Genomic DNA, 21,750 nt, shown 5'->3' on the forward strand with positions numbered 1-21,750 from the left:
AGATTGAATTTCTGCTCTAGAGAGCTGACAACATAAATTAACTGCAGCCAAGATTACAATGGCACTCTTATGAAATGCAAATGGGCAAGGTCCAAGCTGACTGAGATAAATATAAACCCCATTTTAACAGGCTGGTACATGCTTTAAGGCACACTGATTTGGCTAACTCCACAATAGCATTCCTGAATTAATTAAAAATGTTCTTGGTTCTTTTCTAGGGGAAAATGAAAACATGGAAGCAAACATCTATTCCGTTTTGCTGCCTTCCAAATAATGCCAAAATAATTCAACAGTCAATACATTCAGTAATATGTACTGGTTCAATAACAAAGCAAGTGCTGAAACATCACAGAGGAAACATGAAAACTCTGGGTTTGCTCTTCACAAAGAAAGCTTGAGCAAGCATGGAAATAAATTTCCTGTGCTTACTGGCTGTCTTCTGCACCTTTTAACCAGTTTTTTTTTTTTTTTTTTTTGTAACAGCTTAATACTTATGGTACTGCTAGAAGTTGTTCATGGCACTGTATAACCAATGTCTTTTGAGAATGCTGCTACTGTAGTCATTACATCACAGCTTTAAAACTTGCAGGTAATACAAGATGGGAATCTGTGGAGCCCAATGTTTTATTTACCGTAATAACATAGATACCGTTATTTGTAAATTCACTTTAAGATTCAAGGCAGACAACAGTGCTTAACTTTACCTAATGAGACGTAAACTAGGAATGTTGTATGCACTTACCTGAAAGAGTTTTAGAAAAAGTGCCACAGAGTCTGAAAAAATCCTTTATTGTCTGCAGTCGTTTTAAAAAGAAAATCTCTTCTAAAACCTGCCGGTTGTTATCATCATCAAAAAAGTTAGTTTGGGTGCTGCGAGCTTCCCTGATGATGTCAATCTTACGCCAGGCAACAGGTATTTCCATCTTGTTTAACTGAAGGAAAATAAGAAAAATGTTAGATCATCTGCCAAATACAGACAAAGACCAAATGATGCGTGCATGCGCACATCACGGCAAACTGGAAGTGGCTGGAAAAGTGGGCAGGGTGGACTTAAGTGAGCTTCGCATGGCATGCAATGACTCAGGATGCAACCCCCGTGTGAACTGGGAGTTGCCTGGACCTTATTTCCAAAGTTAGCTTTAGAAAGTAATCTTTTTAGTAGTAACCTTACCTTTTCAACTAATAAGCCAAATGCTGTTTCCACTTGGGCAAACATTCCATCAAATGCTACCAACAGCATCTGGCCTGCTGACATTTTGGGCGTTTCGTCAACCGAGCCATTCCTTGGCTGAATCAGTTCACCATACTGGGCGTGAAGCATCCTAAAGACAGAAGCAAAAAGGGTAGTTAGGACCTGAATATCCAAATGGTTTTAAGGACAAACACTATAGCAGGACTGTCATTTGGTTAAAGAAATGTCAAATAACTGACTAATCCTTCAACACATTTCAGATCACGCTAAGCTGTAGCTTTTTTTAAACTATGGCTAAGTTGTGAATGTGGGTGTCTTGTGGGTGTCGCACAGGGCACAAACAAGCCACCATATGGCATGTTGTCTTATGACCCATGACTGTGGGCTGTTTCAAGCTAACTCTTAAAGCAAGCATTTGCACCAGATACAACAAACCCAATGATTTACCTTGCAACATCAATACAATGAGTATGGGTTTCTTCTTCAAGCCCCATTGCTGCGTTTCTTAGGTAAGCTTGAAGAGACTCAACCAGAGTTTGCAAAGGAACATCAGTAACTTGTTCGATCAGGTTATCCAGCTCATTCAGCATGCTCTCCAAAGTATATTCTCCTTTCATTAAGCACCTAAGTGCTTCTGGGAAAATAATCTGACGGAAATTTGAATTCAGCTCCTGGCAGAACAACAACAACAAATGCATGAAAACAAGAAGATAACAGCAAAGTATCTAAGAGTTTTCGAAGTATAATGTGTTGCTGGTTAATAAGGAGTAAAAATGTAAGTGTTTAGAATATGCTCTCAATTTAAACAATGCATGTATACTCAGAAGTCAATCCCCTAGTCTCAGTGGGTCTTACTCCCAGATAAACCTATTTAGGATTGTAGATTTATTCCAATTTATTTCAACTTTACTCCAACTTACTACTGCTCACTACAAAGGGGTTTGTACATTAACATGAGCTGCTACAAACACACGTTGTAGATCTATTTCACCTGAAGTGAGATGTAAACTCCATTAGCTAGGTGAATAGCTTCTGATGCTTCAACTGGATTAGGAATATCTAAATCCTGTGGGACCAGATGACACTGCTTCAGTAACTGCACAAGACATGTAACGTTCCCACTCATGCTACACAGCTCCTCCAAGAACCAGGCTCCATCTCTTGAAGTCAGGTCCACCAGCTGTTCTCCAGCGCTGGATGCAGCACCTTCCATCATTAGATTACGTCTAAATGAAAAAGGTAAGTTTGTAAATAAACAGAAGTTTTTTTCCCAATTTATGCATCTTAATCTTTTAAAACCCATTAAAAAGAATACTATCGTATTTTTCCCTGTACAGGGGTACCTCGGGTTACATACGCTTCAGGTTACATACGCTTCAGGTTACAGACTCCGCTAACCCAGAAATAGTGCTTCAGGTTAAGAACTTTGCTTCAGGATGAGAACAGAAATTGTGCTCCAGCAGCGCAGCAGCAGCGAGAGGCCCCATTAGCTAAAGTGGTGCTTCAGGTTAAGAACAGTTTCAGGTTAAGTACGGACCTCCGGAACGAATTAAGTACTTAACCCGAGGTACCACTGTATAACACAACCCCCTGTATAAGATGACCCCTATTTTTAGGAGCCCAAAATTAAGAAATTTTAAAGTTTACAATGTTGTTGAGCTGTTTTTCAATGATCCCCTGCTCTAGCTGATGGAAGTGGTGCCATAACTACCACTGGGGGCTCCAGCCCTCGCTTACTTACTGTATTAACCCATGTATAAGACAACCCCCAATCACTATTTTTTTCCAGAAAAAAATTGTCTTATACATGGAAAAATGTGGTATATTCTATTTCTAGATAAAGCATTTGCATGAATTATGGTTAAGTAAATTTGATACATATGAAATTAAAGGAATTTAAATCCTTGGGAAATGTATTTTTGAAGGAGGGGTCAAAAAACAAAACAAAAAACCCACCACTTCTTGTCAAATTTTGCAAGCATCTCACCTGGTAAGAGTGCAGAGAGCTGAGATGATAACACTTGCTAAGCTCAATGAACCCTCTTCTCCATTTTCATGAAGAAAGACCTTAATGCAACGCTCAATTTCTTTTAGCTGTTCCTCACACACAGGAACAGTGACTGCTTCTTGCTTCAAACGTTCCACTTGTCGGATAAGCCTGCTGTTGATGTCTGCTGCATATCGCTGCAAAGTCATTTCTGTAGTAGTTATGAACTGGCACGCAGATGGAGGCGGCTGAGGAGCATACTGAATTTCATACCTGACAAACAATAAAATTACAAATATTTATTTAAATATATATATATTCTTTCATGCATATTGTAATGTGATGCCTAGCATTATCTGTACTCTACCCTTAAACACTACCATTTTCTGTTGAGATACATGAGGCAGAGAAATACTTAACGTTTTACATGTTGACACATACACAACATTTAACTAAGCTCAACTTTGTAGAAATTCGTATGGTGTATTCTGAGAATTTATTTTCCCGCAGAAATTTAACTACCAAAGACTTGAAATAATTTAACCCTCCCACTTTCTGTGGGTGCAAACAACTGACAACTTACTTCCGGTAAAGATCCTGACAGCGTTCTATTGTCATGTTAACAATCAGTTCTTCCATCCAGGTCTTCCACTGCTCAATGCGGTGTTTCTGAAACACTGTTTTGGGGTACTGAAGAGCTACAGTAGCATAGTTGTGTAGCTGTTCAAGACATCCACGCAGAACAGATCGCCTCTGCTGAAGGAAAGCACCAACCTCACCCTCTAGCTGCTCACACTGGCTGATCAAGTGTGCTTGTCCAGCATTCTGAAGGAAGGTAGTTGCAGGGACATAACTTGGAGGACCTTCAAAATGAACCATTAAAAAAGGAAGGATGTTAAAACCTAACTACAGGGGAGGAAAATGTTCAGGGGCAAAACATGTTCAGCAACAGCCTTGCACATATTTTAGAGCATAACTTCCATCAGTCCGGGTCAGCAAGGCCACAGATCAGAGGAGATAGGAGTGGTACTCAACAACATCTGGTAGTCTACAATATCTGGAGGGCACCATGTTGACTACCCTTGTTGAAGCTAAAGGAATATGCACACAGTATGGTTGGGACTATGGGTTAAACCACAGAGCCTAGCGCTTGCTGATCAGAAGGTTGGCAGTTCGAATCCCCGTGACGGGGTGGAGCTCCCGTTGCTCGGTCCCTGCTCCTGCCAACCTAGCCGTTCGGAAGCATGTCAAAGTGCAAGTAGATAAATAGGTACCGCTCTGGCGGGAAGGTAAATGGCGTTTCAGTGTGCTCCTCTGGTTTGCCAGAAGCGGCTTAGTCATGCTGGCCACATGACCCAGAAGCTGTAAGCCTGCTCCATCGGCCAATAAAGCGAGATGAGCGCTGCAACCCCAGAGTCATCTGCGACTGGACCTAATGGTCAGGGGTCCCTTTACCTTTACCTATGGTTGGCCTAGAATAACCTGATATCCATTGCATACCAATGCAATACATTCCAAAGGAAGCAGACATTCAGCAGCTGACTGCCTAGTACAGTATTGTAACAAGAAGTATTCTGAACATATAAAAATGTTAACTCCTTGTAGTAAAAACAAAAACACCCCCCAACACCATTTTACTTCCCCTTAATCTGCCACCTTGCTCTGCTTCACAATACGAACAATGGGGCGGGGTGGGGGGAAGGAGACCACCTAATTTGTTTCATTACCAAGATCCATTTGGGTACTGATTTCCTGAAGAAGACTTGCGAGCTGAGTTGCTTCCAGATTATTGAAAGCAGCTTGGTAATGAGATATCCACTGCTCAAATTCATTCAGTTTCACCTGGATTGCTTCTTGTACTGCTCTCTGCTGAGATTGCAGCTGAGTGTGTTCAGAATATCTGTGTTAAAAAGGAAGAAGCCACATTAAGTGATTTTTTAAAAAACTCCAAATTCTAGAGAAACATATGCAGTTTTGAATTTCCATAAAGCATTTGAATATCTAAGCTAAAGTGAGATTTCTCGTACCTGTTCTGCAGTGTGTGACATGGGTGATCCGCTGCTTCTGCTCCTTCCAGGTAGGCACTTTCTTCTAGTAATTTGCCTTGCAATTTTTCAACATCAGTCAACTGCTCTTGCAAATTTAAATATTCCCCTAAACTGCCATCCAGCTTAGGAAGCACAGCCAGCATCTCATCCCTGTTCTTAAACCAGTTGACCTGTAGACAAGATTTATGTTACTTACTTATGAATAACACTTGATACCACTTTTCTCTACCAGTATCACAAGTGGAGTGAAACTGACATTGTTATCACTAAATTAGACTGAGTATTAAACAAATAAAAAGGTGAACAAGTCACACATTTTAAAACTTCAGAGCAAAATTAATGTTTGAATGACAGGATGGCAAAAACTGGGTCTCCAACATGGTGCTCATGATCACCACAGCATCTTCTAACAACCACCTAACCCATCAAAGCCTCCTGCCTCCATTTTATTTTAAAACTGAGGTTTTATTGGGAAGGTTGCCTACTTTGTTGCCTACTTTCTTGTCTGTTATGTTTTGATGGAATGTTTTGCCTGTTTTTGTTTGTTTTCGGGGTTCTGACTATCATCAGTCTTCCCTTTGGTGAAATGTGTATTTTGTATTATCAATCAGTTTCTCAGATTATCAAAAGTTCCCCTGGACTAGGACTGCCACATGTCTGGATTTTCCCAGACTTTACTGGAATTTCAAAGGCGAAATTGACTTCCAGGGGGGATTTCCAGAAGGTGACGCTTTGTCCCGGTTCTTAGGCAAGTCAATCGAAAAATCACATTTTTGTAAGAAAAAAAAAAAAAAAAAAACACAACCCTCATGTTGTGAGTGTATGTATTTCTAAAGTTACAGCATAAATAGATTCACTAAGATGGAAGCGTGCTTGAAAGACTGTAATCTAAAACCTGTTTCGAGTTAATTCCTGCAAGCAATTTTGCACACTGTTCCTGGAATCTAAAGTAACAAGCAGATACAGTGGTGCCTCACAAGACGAAATTAATTTGTTCTGCGAGTCTCTTTGTCTAGTGGTTTTTTCGTCTTGCGAAGCAACCCTATTAGCGGCTTAGCGCTATTAGCGGTTTAGAGGCTATTAGCGGCTATTAAAGGCTTAAGGGATTAGCGGATTAGCTGCTAAAAGGCTATTAGCGGCTTAGAAAAAGGGGGTGGGGAGCGGAAAAAAATCTCAAGACTCGCAATACATTTTCGTCTTTCGAAGCAAGCCCATAGGGAAATTCGTCCTGCGAAGCGCATTGAAAAACGGAAAACCCTTTCGTCTAGCGGGTTTTCCATCTTGCGAGGCATTTGTCTTGTGGGGTACCACTGTACATATAAAATGAATTTTTGAAAGGACTGAACATACCTTTATTTCAGCTACTCTGGAAGAGAAGAGGCTACGTGTGATGTCTCTTTCCATCTCTCTCTTGCTTTGCTTGTTTTCAGCTTGCTGCCCACCTCCACCATACACTGCTCCAGCAAACCCTGCTTCTCCCCCTGCTGTCCAGTCCACAAGTGGGTCATAAACAAAAGCTTCCAATAATGTCAGAAGGGTTTCTCGTCCTCGCCGCATGATGTGCAGAACCTGTTTTTAAAGCGTATTACATATATCATTTAAAATGTGCACTTGCAATTAGCTACCAAGCCCAAATCCTGTGTTAGGGAGTTTCAACCCAACTTCTGAAAGCATTCAGTGGCAAGACTCGGCAGGCCTTCCTGGGGAGGGCATTCCACACTTAAGACACTACTGAAAAGGCCCCCCATAGAGCAAAAGCTTCATTCACAGAAATTCAAGACTTCCTTAAAGCCTAATATCCCATGGCCTACCTGTTCACAAGAAAGCCTGAAAACGCCTTCCACTCCTGTTACTCCAAATGCTGTTTCAATATTTTGTGTCATCCGGAATGGAACTTTCTCAGGCACTCGAAGGCTTTTCCCTTTCTCAAAGCAAACATTATAATCTATGTGAACAACTTCTCCAGTAGTCATGTCTATAAGAACGTTGTCCAGATGTCTGTCTCCGAGGCCGATAATGTAGCCAACCATAGACATAACTGCAGTGGATCTTGCATAAGACTGGGAAGGGGGGGGGGAGAGGAAGTTTCATCATTATAAATCTCTTTTCTCCACCATTTAAAAAAGTATACTCTATATAAAAAACTACTAAAAGGTTTTTTTTGGGGGGGGGGTCATTATATAGCTTAACTATAAGCCACATGCTCCTTTATTCACACAAAGGCTAATTATGCTCAAGGAGAAGCACCAGGCCAGGGAGGAGAATGAGCATGGACACATTTCTATTTCTACTGTCCGACTAACCGATGTGGTATAAGAAGCAAATGAGGGATAGGTACCTATTGCTCTCCAGGTGTTGCTGGACTACAACTCCCATAATTCCCTGTCCATTGGCCATGCTGGTTGGGGCTGATGTTAACAATTCCAACAGCATGTGAAGGATCACAGTTGCCTATCCTGAAGCAATGTATGTATGTGTGTATGTATGTGATCCTCAACAAGCTGTGCCTCTCCCTGACCCTAAAACAGACCGCTACCTAGTGGGAAAGCACATCTGCCAATTTTACTTTTGAAATTAAGTGGCAGCCCGAGCAATAAAGCAAGATGGTTTGTTCTTCCATTGAAATTATTCTGAAATAACTTTTCAGAAAAGTCACTCAGGATTTTTACAAGAATCCACCAAATTTAGATGGAAAGCATGGTTGTTTGTGTACATAAGGCAAGGAGATATTAGACTAAACCTACTCAAACATTAAGATTCTATTAGGAAAGGTCTCTACATACCTGTGTGACTCTCCACCACTCATCAGGTGTAGTGCATGATGACCAAAGTTCTTTAGCAAGAAGATTGGGAGGTGTTACTTCCATTAACTCTTCCAAAACAGACTTCATTACATTTAGAGGCCAGTCTCGACGGGATACATCCAAGCTAAGCCCAACTGCCTTCAAAGCTGGTCCGATCTTACTGTAGTACAGTTCACTAGGTCTAGGTACTATTCCAGGATTCTGAGGAGTCTGGTATGAATCTTGGGCCTAAAAAAGTCAATTGCACAGTTCAACTACTATTCCATTATATCTTGGGACAGAATCAACATGTCATATATTTAAACCCTGGCTGCAAGATTGTCTGCAACAGATGCATAAATCTTTGTGTTTGCATTTAATATATAGGGTGCTCCTTGCTACTGACCCTTTTGCAGTTCCAAGCTAAATCAATTTAAGAAGAATTAGCCGGGGTGTGTGTGTCTCATATTGCTTCCCAGTTTCCCACCCACTCTGCTTTCCAAGATCTCCTGTTGCATTAAATGCTGTTGCTCCAACTATTATTTCCCATGGCTGCTATATCTGTGCTGCACATGGACAGCAAGACAGAAGATGGCATCTAGGCTCTGGTATGCACCATCCCTTTCCTGCTCCAAGAATATGCACTCTCCTATAGCCAGCATTGCTTAACAATGAAACAATGTAATGCTCATGTTTTCCATATAGGCAGTACTGGAATCAGGAGCAAATCGTCCCAAGGACCAAAGTACATGTAGAATCTCTGCCTCTTTCAGATTTCTGCATCTGGGGCGGCAGGAGGACTGGGAGGTGCCTCTAACTCCAGACCCAGCAAATGCTTTTTTCAAAAGAGCACCTCAATATCTGCATAAGCTACATAAGATAAGAGACACTGCACAGAGCAGGTCTAAACTTGTGCATACAACAACACACACACGTTTTAAAGGCATGAGTTTCTATGATCTGCTACCACACTAGAGCAGAGTGCATAGATGTCCCCAGTCCAAAATCCAGCCTTCCAAGTTACAGCTCTGCAGGCTGAGAAAAGACACATACACCGGCGGTGGAAAATGGCTGATCCCACACAATCGGACCTCAGCAGTTCCGATAATTCAGGGCTGATATGGGGGTAATTAGCCCTGGCAGCCTCCCCAGGACAGGGGAGGACTGTCTCAACGACCCGCGGTCTGCCCCAGATTGCCGATGTGGCACACAGCAGGGGCACTGGGTCACGGAGCTAGGGACGGCTGACACTCCTGTGACGCCACCCCATAGCCGGACGCATCTGTTTGGGAAAATATAAAGATTTGGAAAACAAACAGACACGCTCTGAATTGAAGAAGCTGGAAAAAAACCTGCAGTATCTACAGTCTCTGGTGCAAAAGATCGAACTTCAAAGAGATCCTCATCATGACGTTTGGAATGTGGAGGGGCTTGGTATGTAAAAAAACATTCTTTTATCCTTAACATCAACAATCTGTAATGCATGCCAAGCCTCATTAAGAACTTAAATTGCTCTTCAAAAGTGAGTTCAGATGGACTTTCATATATAATTAGGATCTACTCGCAGCCACTTCTTTTTTAAGACCGGAAATGTCTGTTAAAGACGAAAACAAAGGAGGACAAAATGGCTTCTACCCACTACGTCGTTACTGAAGATCTGAAATACTTTCCCTGATTAAGAGAAACAGGAGCCAATGGATGGTTGGTTATAAAGATTGGAAAAGACTGGAAACAATTTTACATACACAACTGTTTGCAAAAAGATGCTTTTTTGATTACGAGCGAGCGAGAGGGCTAAATGGGTGTCTGGCAGCCCCCCTCTAGGGCCCGGAGGGGGGACTGGGGGGATTCCAAAGGCCAATTGCTAACTGTCTGATATATGGCTACTCTGCAAACAGTCTGTTTAAGATAAATCAACAAGGAGGTTACAGAAAGAAATTTCTCTCTGTTTCTTTGATAACACCTGGATGGGAAAGATTAACGATCTGGGAGCTGCCAAAATAACAACTCTCAAAGAGCTGGACAGAACTTTGAAATTGGATGCAATTAAATGAAGCGGCATGATGAAAAAACAGTTGAAGGAGTACTACATACGGACAAATCTGCACTCCATAGAAAAAAAAAGTATCTGCTTTCTGACATGAATCAGGATCGTAGAACCAGAGTCAAAATGTGGAAGGGAAAAATCGGACATGGAATTATGAATAATATTGAGGATGATGAGAGGCAGGACTATTATGTTGAATGCACTTCAAAATTCAGACCGTGGGAAGTCAAAACAAAATTATTACAATTTGGAAGACAATTGGACCTTTTTATTTTATTTTTTATTGGATTTGATTTGATATGTTAATTGGGTGTTTTTATTGGAAAATTAATAAACGCTTTAAAAAAAAAAGAGAAAAGACACATACACACCGTTCAACACACATACAACATTTATATTTATCTCTCTCTCACACACACACACATTTCAGCATATACTTAGAATTTTAATCAGAATTTTGATTCTGTCTCAGTAACCATTAATACTTCCATGAATTATAATGTAAAATTACAGAGTTTACTTCACAACTAGTGCCGGCATGTATAATGTAGTCATTACCTTTTGTGCTTGTAAAGCTGCTTCTCGCTGCTGCCACCTTTTATAAAGTCCAAATAAAGGAGTGGCTCCATCCACCCATTGAATTAGGCCTGATCGTGTTCCTAGTGGCGTAACAGAGTAATGCCTGGCATGGAAACGGGGTGTCTCTTGGCGATTTATGGTAGCAAACATTGTATTAACAATGGATAAGAACTGCATGATCCGTTCATCAAGATGCAGGTCTTCCAGTCCTGCAGTGAAAAATAGACACAAACCAGACAGTATGTAATGTAACTGGGAAAGGGAATGCAATATATCCTCCATTAAAATTTTTCTGCTTAGGACAAGGAGAAGTTACAGAATGTTCTCACCTTTGAAAAGGTATGGGTAGTTTTTCCCATCTGAGCCCAGAAACAAGAGCTTCTTGGGCTTGGTTTTAGTAGGCAGAATTGTTATGGTGCTTCCTACACTATGAATTGTGACCGTGTCTCTGGCAGACACTTCTCCAGGGAGAGCTATTTCAGTGTTAGTCATGGCAGCCAGCCAGGGGCTTATTTCCTCGAGACGTAGAATGTAACTGGCCCGCTTCTGGGCTCTCTGTTGAAGACTGAGCATTACCTATTTTTTAAAAGACACAAGGTTGAAGAAGGTGAGGTCCAGACACTTGCATGGTTCCAGTCTATCAAAATACTGGGTTGTAGTCAGTGCTATTCCTACTCAGAGCAGACCTGCTGAAAATAATGGACATGACTACATTAGAGCCATTAATTTCAATGAGCCTCCTCCCAACAGAGCTTAACTGGATACAACCCACTAATTCCAAAGGAATTCACAAAACTAAAGACATCTTAGAAGGTGCCTGTTCGGTTTTTATTAGCTACTGCAGAAAGGTGTTGGGGGCTGCATCCCAAAAGTAGCCACACAGCATTTCCTTTTTTTTATATATATATATATAAAATATTTATTAAGTTTTACATAAACAATAAAAACAACATAAACAACAAACAAAACAGAAAAAAGTACACAAACATAAAACACAAAAACAACAATAATAAAAACCCTTTTTATCTTCATAATAACCTTGCATTTACTTGTTTCTGCGACTTCCCCAGACCTCCCTGCTCTGTATTCCAAATCAAATGTTCTGTCTGCAAATTCTTTCCCTCTATCATAATTTAATTTTCTAATCATCTTAAATACATATCCCATAGTTATATTTCCTTCAATCTAGATTTTGGGTCTTTTTCTATTCACTTTTCTTACTAAAAACCAATCACCTTCAATCCGATTATCTTCAAACATTCATTATCTTACAATATTTCTGTAAATAGTCTTTAAATTTCCTCCAGTCTTCCTTTACCGTCTCGCCACACAGCATTCCCTGCCCACCCCCTCCTTGCTCCTCAGCTGATCCATGAAAAGCAGCTGAGATGTGTAGGGGATGAGTTATTTTAACCCTCAACATGGGAGGTGGGAAAGGCAGAGCCTCCCACCCAGACCTGCAATGTGATGAAAATTGTTCCCTCCCCAATTTTCATATGGCCAATCTGAGCAACACGAATGAGAAACTTAAACCTCTCCATATAGCCGTGTACCACATGGGCAGAGGAAACTGTTGGTCTGACTGGGCCAATTTTTCCCAGTGGCACATTCAGGAGGGTGGGGGAGAGAAAAAAAACAGAGACTGAAGTGGCAATGGCAGTTTGTAAATGCGCCCATGGGCCAAAAAAGAAAGCAACCTCTAGTGTGGCATATTTAAGAATTAATGATATTTCTAGTCCATTTTTCTATTGCTTTTTCTAAATTCTCTAAAACCTAAGTCTTGTCACTACCCACAAAACCATTAATATTCTAAATTACAACAGCAGCACCATTATTTTTTTAAAATTCTTCCACAGCAGAGAAAAATATTCCAAGTTATTGTATTCTTGGCAAGAGAAATGTACTATACCTCTTTAAAAGGGATCCAGCTGCTTCCAGGCTTTGCAGGATTAGATGGGTTCTTTAGTTTTTCTAGGGCATTTTCAATTGCATCTCCATAGTTGTCCTGAAACCACTTCTCATGCGGCGTTTCAGCAGGAGCCGCAGTGATGCTCCTCACGTGTTCCAAAGCAAATACAATGGGCTTCATTAGGGCAGTGTGCTTTTCACGCATGATGGCTATTTTTTCCTCTCTTGAAAAAAAAAAGAGATAAAGGTTTCGGCAAAAGTGTCACTAGCATTTCAAGTATGCTGAAATTTCTAGATATTGCTACCAAAAACAATGAAAGGAACTTTGTTATTTTAAAGCCAGCCATGAAAAAGAATGTAAATAAATGCATTAAACACACACCCCAGATTATCTAGAATCAAAATTTACACTACAAGATATTCTGTCTCCAGAGTTCTCCAAAACCTTGAACAGTGAGAAACAAAAGGAACTGTGTATAATTTGCTGAACATCCAAAAAACCCTTTCCACATCAGTAGGGACACTTTCTACTACTCCCTTTGTGGCACTTTAGTATCTTAAGTAGAGGTGAATTAATATTATAGGACTGTTTTCATGATGTGATTGTTCTTCAGGCTACGAAAATCACGACATGCCATTAAAAAAATAGCACCATTAATTATCAGGAGGAAAGTCTGCCCATTTGCAACACATATCCATATACACTTTGGTGGAAACATACTTGCGCAGAGTGTTGTTGTTCTGGACTCTCTTTACTTCATCTTCCAGCTGCTGAATCCGTCTAAGGACATACATGTGCTGTTGCAAAAGCACTCCCAGCCAAAGTTCATCCCAAAGAACAGTAACTCTGCGCAATTCTGCTACGAGCATCTGAACCTGGATTGATAACAAAAAAGAATTGTGCATGTTTAACTGTGCAGCTGCACTTCTAAAAGTCTCAAAATGTAATTCCCAGAGTAAATATAATGGATTTCTTCCTGCGTAAGTACACAACACATAAAGCACTTGATTTGACTCCAAACACAAAAATCCCCAAATTCTGGCTGAACTGCAATTATACCTGCAACACCATTGTTGGATTTGCAGCTGACAACTTCTCTACAATCTTGCTGTAGCAGTCTTGCATCATCGCCTGGTCTTCATTTAGGCCCATTTTTGGCTCATCCTTTATGCTCTCTTGAGAAGCAGGGGGACTTCCCTCATCACACTCACTACCCAACAACTCTTCACCCTGGATGTTACCCAAAAAGGTAGGTATTGCTGACGGGAATTTGCTCCCTAGGTTTTAAAGAGAAAATACTAGGTCAACAGGTTAGGTCAAAACACAAAGGCCAGCTGGATGCTGCAAAACTGTATCTTTGACCAGCATTATAACGATTTGCCTTTGACTACAACATCTATAAACTCTGTGTGCTCATGCAAGAGGAAACTCTCAAAATACTGTGAGTGTGTTTAAGTAACACCAGTCACACTCAGCTGCGTGACAAGACAGGAAAAACTATGCTGAATTGAGGTCTGGCAACTGTAGATTTTGTAAAACCAGTTAATCTATTGAAGTTAAATCCAGGTATTGGCAACAGTGGAACTGCACATCTGTGAGATAGCTCAGCTACAACTACTAGAAATTCTTAACTGTAAAGATGTTAAAAGATAAAAGTGTTAAAGAAAGGTAAATTAAATGAAGGTTGGGGGATCTTCTGAAATGGTATGTGACATGAAGGATGGAATTGGGATGGGCAAATATAAATATGACTACCGAAACATACCTGAAGCTTGAGATTCGCTGCTAAGTGAAATAGTACCCACAATTGCAGGGTATAATATAAGGTGAGGAGAATCTTGTGCTACCCGACAAAGAAGATTACAAATGCTCTGACGAACATATACTTCAGGATGATTTAGACGTGAGAAGAGTTGAGGAATAATACCTTTATGAAGATAAAAGCACAGAAATAAGCTTACCACAGAAGACATTTGCCTCTCTTTTTTTTTTCATTTTTAAAGGGCAACATAATTTTACTCCATTTACAAGTAACTGGAATAAATGTTATTCTGCTACCAAACAGTGGAGACGGAGGCAGCCCCTAACTTGTGGGATTCCTTCTCAAAAGAGCCTGAGATCTTCCATACCTCGCCATGGAGCTGTCGGGGTGGTTTCCAGCCCATGTTCCAGATACTGCCGGAGTTCTCCAGCATGTTTCACAAGCAGCCTCAGCAGCCTTAAGGTTGCCATTACAATCACATCATCAGTACTCTGTTCTGAAATGTTTCTTAGATGCAGTCTGGGATCATCTTCATCCAGAGGAACCTACACATGAAAACAAACAACCTCACTGAACATACAGCTCTCCCACAAGCCCCAAAGACTTTAAAAACAAAACATAAACCTTGCTTACATCACTAGTCAAAACGTACAGCATACCTGACCAGCATTGAGTTTAAGGAAAGTAAAATAGGCACTGCATGAGAGTTTATAAAGACTGAAGATTCTGTCTACAACTTTTCTCCACACTTTGATTAGGCCCTCAGTTGAATTTTCATCAAGGTCTGAAAGCCAAGGACAGCTCGTCAACAACTGCCGCCAGATGACATCAACCATATCATCTTCTTCGTTATCTTCATTCTCTGAAATCTGAAGAGTTATGTCTTCGTCCTAAATTAAAGTTAAACAAAAATAAACAATTTTACCCATCACGTACACACTTACAAATAATGGTAATATTCAATCCTCTTCATGTATACATAAATCGTTTGTCAAGTTTTTGCTTTGAACCGGTGTCTCACATTTAAATAACCAACCTGTTATAAAAGGTGGCTTGTTTTTTTCCAAAGCTCAAAAAACTAATATGCTATCTAGCCTATTTATGCTGGGTCTTATTAGTGGCATTTGCCAATCATATTAAACACAATCAGTTCTAATCACTGAAAATACTGGCTGGGGCTGATGCAATTTGTAGTCTACAGAATCTGGAAAGCACCATGTTAGCTACCCCTGACAAATGAAACGCTTCTGAAAGTTAATTTATACTAACCTGAATCCCAGCTGGCCGGCACACTGCCTGTCCAAGGATGCCATAGATTTTCTCTCTGTCTTCTTCTGTAACGTTTTCTGGAAGTAGGCTGTGAACTTCAGATTTCTCTCTTGGCAGTAGACGAACACCTCCCTGACTGTATAACACCACATATTTTATCAACTTTGAAAGTAAGGAATAAGCATGGTGCTAACATATCTTTGCTACACTGTGCATTGACTTCTAATACTCTAGCATTTAAATTACTTGCTGCTTTAGGTTAAAACATCATCTCTGCGCAAAGGCTTGCAACTGTAAGTTGCAATTCAGTGCTGCAGAGTCATCAGCAACAACTGTAGTTACTTCCAAGCTATGACTGCATTCAGATACAATACCAAGTCAGAAAATATGGTCTGTTTAACTGTCAGGCTCTTCTCAGTGCAAGAGAAGAAAAGGCAAGCAACTGCAAAGTTCTTTAGAGAAATGGAAGGGCAAAGTAAGTGACTTTATCTGGAATGGAAAGGGAGTATAGACCAAGGTGCAGAATCTTGGCCCGTGAAGCTGTTTTCCCCAAACCATCCCCATCTGTCCAACACCTGACATCATAAGCAACAGCAGGAAGAGGACTCTGCTCCTAATGCACAACTGGAAGCCTTTAAAGTGTGCTCCCTAATGTGCATTGGCAAGGGAAAGTATGCTTCAGCTCTGTTGCCCAGGTGGAAAAGCCAAAGGCTGCTGGACAGGCTGAATTGGAGTTTCCTGATGCCTACAGAAAGGAAGCTTTGACTGTGAGCTAATTGCTGTGCAAAGAACTTTGCACAGCAGTTCCCACCAAACAGCCAGCTTTAAAGAGAGCCTTTAGTTTATTATTCCTTATAAATCTGAGGAATTCAAATTCTAGCATCCAATGGCTCATCAGAAGAACAAAATGACCCACTGTGCTCTCGGTCACTGCCATACTGTAAGCCGCATATCTATACCTCCTGGGTTTTCAGTAATGGGAATCATCTTACTCAGCCAGCAAGGTTCATACATTAGCAAGCCATCTTGTTTGACAGGAGAGCACAATGTTAACCAGGAAAGTTTCATAATAGTAGGGAAATCACTTAATGTGAAACATGTTCAGAGTCCATTTTGGTTTTAAAAAGTAAGATTTACCTGGCATTATCAACTACCTTTCGTCCCCATCTATAAGCCCAGCTAGCAAGTGCTGCCCATGATTTGGCTACTTCAGGTGCTTGTGCCGAAGACAAGCGATAGAGCTGTCCCAAGATGAAGTCAGGTTCTCCAACACCAATGTTTACTGCAATGAAAGAACAAAGCATGAAGTGGATGCTTCAAAAAGGTACAATGGTATCATAATCCTCTGGGCACATGATTAAACTTCAGGCTTGCAAGATTTGCTTTGCTTTTTACTAGACTACTGAGGTCTACCAAGGAGAAACAATGAAAAGTACTGGCCAAGTCACATATAGCCTAATGCAAAATGGTACCTCAGGAGCACAGCCAACTACCCAAAGAGCCCATCTCCTGCACATTTATGTTCAAAACGACATCAAAGCTATGAAAAATACAGCTCTAACAGTCCAATGGGGAGGGGGTGTCGTTGCTTGCCAGAAACCATTGCCAATCTGCTGCAAACCATCTAACAATCTACCAGCGGATCCTATGTTTTGCTCACTCCAGTTCCAGAGAAATTTCAAGTTTTTGACAGTCTACACTTGGGAGATCTACATTAACTTTAGCTGGACCAAATAGCCCAACACTTCAAATACTTAATTTGAATTAGCATGACGAATAAAGAATTCCTAGATCTCAGCCCTGTAAAGCACTTGTGCAATGATCTTTGACACATAGATCTTGAAGGCTTGATTGATTAATTGCCCTCCCCCTTCGAATGGAAGAACCTGAATTGCTGCCCAGTAGAGTGGGCAGATAACTTGGTTGCATCCAGGTGGAGTTTCCATGAAAGCTTTTCATCCGTAAGTAATCCTAGGTATTTAAACCTATGTACTTGCTCGAGGGTATGACCATCTAATGGACCAATCTGTAAGGGCTGCATGGTTGCGGCAGAAGCCACAACTGACAGGATCACCCCCTTCTCTCCACATCCCACCCCACCCTAGTGGGACAGGTAACTCTTGCCAGAGGACCTTCAAAATTAGGCAAAGGGCGGCAAAAAACTAGGCAGAGGCCACATTTCTGCCAAGGGTCACAGAACCCTTGTTCACCTCTGGCCTATAATTAATGTTGCCTCTCACTGAACAGCATGGAACCACCATATCAAACATGAATGCAGACAAAGCAGAAAACTAACAGAGGAACTTTTATACCTGTGGATTCACTTTCAATCCTAGGATAGTCCTCTTCAATGGTGTTAGCAGATGGCAGGTCAATCAAACTATAGATGTTTTTAGATAATGTGGAGAGGCCAGCAAGATTTTGTTGCTGCCGTGCTCTGTAGACTTGCTTCAGCTGCCCTGAAATCTCTTTCCATTCGGCTTGGATCCATTTGGCTAGTGTAAGAATAGACTTGGCTACAGCATATTCAGCTTTGGCAGATTTGCAAAAGCAGATGGCACATGAGCTCAGCATTTCCATTGCATGGGTTGACTGGCCTGAAAAAAACCCCAGTAAAATTAATATCATTTTAGTTGCATAATCAGTTTTTATTTTGCATGCTTCAGAGAACACCACTGATTTTTTTACTGCCAACTAAGTTATATGTGGAGAATTAATTAATGACAAGAGCCAAGAACCCACACATTACTGGACCCATCACCCCAAAGCGGTATGGATTTGCATTTCTCAAAAAAGAAAAGAAGTTGGTCTTCCTGGTCTTCCCCATCCTGGCCACGCTCCCATAGCAAGTCACTTTTGAAAACTGAAGAGTTTGGAAAATAGTTTGAAGAATGGCATGTGGGTTTACAATGTCAAAAAACCCACTTGCTACACAAGGTTGGAGCCTTCTTTTACTCAGAGTAGATCCACTGAAATTAATAGACCTAAATTAGCAAAGTCTATTAATTTCAATCTCAGTAGGACTAACACTAGATGCACAGACCCTTTGATAAACCTACATAACTTTTTATTCTGATCTAATACCCCCATAGTAAACATTAGCATGTACCCAGACATTTAAACAGGCAGATTTTGTTTTTTTATCTAAACATTTAAATTAACGTTTGACTGAATTTCACAGTGATTTGCAATACAAACATGTAAATGAGACTTACCTGCTGTGTATAACAATTTGGTTTTTTCAATTTCAAGCTCAGGACCCCATTTCTCATCCATCTGAATTGGTGTTGCGACTTTTTTAAAGTGCTGGACTAAATCTTGAGCCATTGTGGTTTTTCCAAGCTGAACTTCACTGCACTGTGCAAGCAACCGTGTTGCCAAAGCAACATTCCCACGTTTTCTAGCAAATCTTGCAGCAGTCAGTCCCAGTTCCATTAAATGGCTTCTGACTGGAATACTTTGCTCTGAAAGTACATATAAAGCCAGAAATGTCCTCTGAATCAAATAAACTGTTTAAACTTATATACTGAATACTGTATGGGCTTTGTATGTAATGGATATTTATTGTGAATGAAATGTCGTCAACCTTATATGTATATATAGTATGAGTTTTGAAGCTGCTTTCATAAATTCTGCTACACAGCTATACATTAAGATGGTCCACTGGTGTGGAATGATGATGATGATAAGCCAAAAGTGTCCAGAAAAGTCTTTTTAAAGTTCCTTATCTTTAAATAGCATTGCCATAGACTATTTTTTTTTTTACATTTTACTTAAATGTGAAAAGATCTGAAATCTTTTGCTAATATAATCCCAAAAGTATCTAGTTCTGATGAAACCTGTTATTCTGAATAAGTTGATACTCACTTACAGTCAGAGGAACATGCACATGATGAAATAGGCAGGTGAGTCAAAACAGGGAATATCATAGGTAATGAGCAATAACAAAAATTGGAGGCAAATTAACCCTACAGAACACAGATGCTTCTACTTTAATGTCTATACCTTTAAGTTTCTCCAGCAACTGATTCTGGTACATGGTATATCTTAAGGCATGCATCCATGGCCTAACATCATGTTGCTTGCATGAACGCAATGCTTCACTGAAGAGAGGAATGAGACAATCCTGTAAAAAGCATAAAAGTTGAGTGCTTGATAGGGCTTTAAGCTGCCTAAAAAGCTCTTGTTTCCCCTTAACCTTCTAATAAAAACATTCCTACACAGGTTCTTTGAACTAAATTTTTGTGTTGCATCAAATGTTAGTCCGACTCAAGAGTAGATCCACTGAAATTAATATACATGAATAACTTAGGCTTGTTCATTTCAGTGGGTCTCCTCTGGAATATAATTTAGATGGATACAACCTTATATGTTTAATCCAGATGCCACAGTTCATGTGCCTTATCAGTTAATGTGGAATGTACACAAGATAAGTACAGTGACCATTCACAACAGCACTAATAGGCAGTAACACAAATCACAATACTAACACCAGGCTTTGTGTACCGTATTTTTCGCACCATAGGACGCACCGGACAATAGGACGCACTTTGTTTTAGAGGGGGGAGAACAAGAAAAAAAATATTCTCCCCCTCTCTGCCCAGCGCCCCTTCAGCGAAGCGGCAGGAGGCGCTGTGCAGAGAGGGGGAGAACTTTCCCCCTCTTGTTTTCCCGCTCTAAAACAAGGTGCCGTTTAAGGTGCGTTCAGGTGGCTACCTTGGAAGCCTGGAGAGCGAGAGGGGTCGGTGTGCACTGACCCCTCTCGCTCTCCAGGCTTCAGGTTCCTTTCAACCTGCTCTTTGGGGCTGGTGATGGGAAGCCCACCACCAGCCCCAAAGAGCAGGTCAGGGAGCAGCGGAAAGGCGCAGCGGAGAGGCTCCTGCCATAGCCGCGCGTCACCTCTCCAGCTGGGAAAGGGTCGCGGGGCTATGGCTTCTTTAGCCCCGCGCGCGCTCTCCCGGCTGGAGAGGTGACGCGTGGCTGTAGAGGCTATTGCCATAGCTGCGCGTCACCTCTCCAGCTGGGAGAGGGTCGCGGGGCTATGGCATCTTCGCTCCATAGGACGCACACACATTTCCCCTTCATTTTTGAAGGAGAAAAAGTGCGTTCTATAGAGCAAAAAATACGGTAATTTACACCGGCACATAAGCCTGTGAATTTACCAAACGCTTGGGTTATTGCAAAAGAAAATACCTCTGAAGAAAGCTTATTTGACACTGTATTTTCCAAAGCAGATGAGCAGTACAGCTGCAGGGTACTCAGTACTGGCAAAGACTGAGACACTGTCAGCGTAGCAAGTCTTAAAGGCCCAATGGCAATTCGTGAAGTCTGTTTCAAATATTTCACAAGGTTCCTGAAATAAAGATTGACTGAGATAAGAATTATTACAGCAGTTATACTTCACAAAATAAATGTATGTACAAATCATTATGCAATGCCCTGTATTTTAAATTATGAAAGTGAGAACAAGGTGTGAAGTTCTATCTTGAGCATTAACATTCCAGTCAGATATAAATAAGCCCCATTTTCTTAACACAGTTGGCAGTGCTAATTATGCTCTCCCCTCAGAGGTACATCCTGCACTGTTATCGTACATCTTCCATCAGCAGTTTGTTGTGAAAGCTTTCGGAGGGGGTAGGGTGAGATGTTTTACTTAATTCTAAGGTCCAGCTCCAAGGGCCTTCTGGCGCTTCCCTCACTGCAAGAAGTGAAATTACAGAGAACCAGGCAGAAGGCCTTTTCGGCAGTCGCACCCACACTTGGAATGCCCTCCCAGCAGATGTCAAAGAATATAATTTTTCATAGAGGTCTGAAGGAAGCCCTGTTTTGGGAAGATTTTAAAGTATGTTTCTCTTCCCTCCCCCCTTCTATTTGCATTTTTGTTGGAAACCGCCCAGAGTGACTGGGGCAACCCAATCAAATGGGTGGGGGATAAGAAATTTATTATTATTATTATTATTATTATTACTACTACTATTATTAACAGTGGTACCTCGGGTTACAGACGCTTCAGGTTACAGACTCCGCTAACCCAGAAATATTACCTCAGGTTAAGAACTTTGCTTCAGGATAAGAACAGAAATCGTGCTCTGGCGGCGCAGCAGCAGTGGGAGGCCCCATTAGCTAAAGTGGTACCTCAAGGTTAAGAACACACCTCCAGAATGAATTCAGTTC

The 21,750-nt window shown here is 41.0% G+C and overlaps 1 protein-coding gene across 1 annotated transcript in view; it reads right to left on the reverse strand.

The window, feature by feature from the left end:
- SMG1 (SMG1 nonsense mediated mRNA decay associated PI3K related kinase) overlaps positions 1-21,750 on the reverse strand; it is a 72,959-nt gene that overhangs the window by 12,151 nt on the left and 39,058 nt on the right. The window contains exons 28-52 of the mRNA XM_083413273.1: positions 20,770-20,929; positions 19,582-19,702; positions 18,792-19,040; positions 17,889-18,173; positions 16,714-16,858; positions 15,577-15,712; positions 14,967-15,197; positions 14,675-14,852; positions 14,311-14,472; positions 13,605-13,822; positions 13,266-13,420; positions 12,546-12,768; positions 10,966-11,212; positions 10,616-10,845; positions 8,011-8,259; positions 7,039-7,287; positions 6,578-6,796; positions 5,207-5,397; positions 4,907-5,079; positions 3,763-4,042; positions 3,180-3,452; positions 2,184-2,418; positions 1,640-1,863; positions 1,172-1,322; positions 743-932 (exon numbers count right to left, since the gene is read on the reverse strand). Coding sequence (XP_083269399.1) covers positions 743-932; positions 1,172-1,322; positions 1,640-1,863; positions 2,184-2,418; positions 3,180-3,452; positions 3,763-4,042; positions 4,907-5,079; positions 5,207-5,397; positions 6,578-6,796; positions 7,039-7,287; positions 8,011-8,259; positions 10,616-10,845; positions 10,966-11,212; positions 12,546-12,768; positions 13,266-13,420; positions 13,605-13,822; positions 14,311-14,472; positions 14,675-14,852; positions 14,967-15,197; positions 15,577-15,712; positions 16,714-16,858; positions 17,889-18,173; positions 18,792-19,040; positions 19,582-19,702; positions 20,770-20,929 — 5,174 coding nt within the window. The remainder of the gene's footprint in view (positions 1-742; positions 933-1,171; positions 1,323-1,639; positions 1,864-2,183; positions 2,419-3,179; positions 3,453-3,762; positions 4,043-4,906; positions 5,080-5,206; positions 5,398-6,577; positions 6,797-7,038; positions 7,288-8,010; positions 8,260-10,615; positions 10,846-10,965; positions 11,213-12,545; positions 12,769-13,265; positions 13,421-13,604; positions 13,823-14,310; positions 14,473-14,674; positions 14,853-14,966; positions 15,198-15,576; positions 15,713-16,713; positions 16,859-17,888; positions 18,174-18,791; positions 19,041-19,581; positions 19,703-20,769; positions 20,930-21,750) is intronic.

Source organism: Podarcis tiliguerta (assembly GCF_965153285.1).
Source record: "Podarcis tiliguerta genome assembly, chromosome: 14".
In the NCBI taxonomy this organism is placed as follows: domain Eukaryota; kingdom Metazoa; phylum Chordata; class Lepidosauria; order Squamata; family Lacertidae; genus Podarcis; species Podarcis tiliguerta.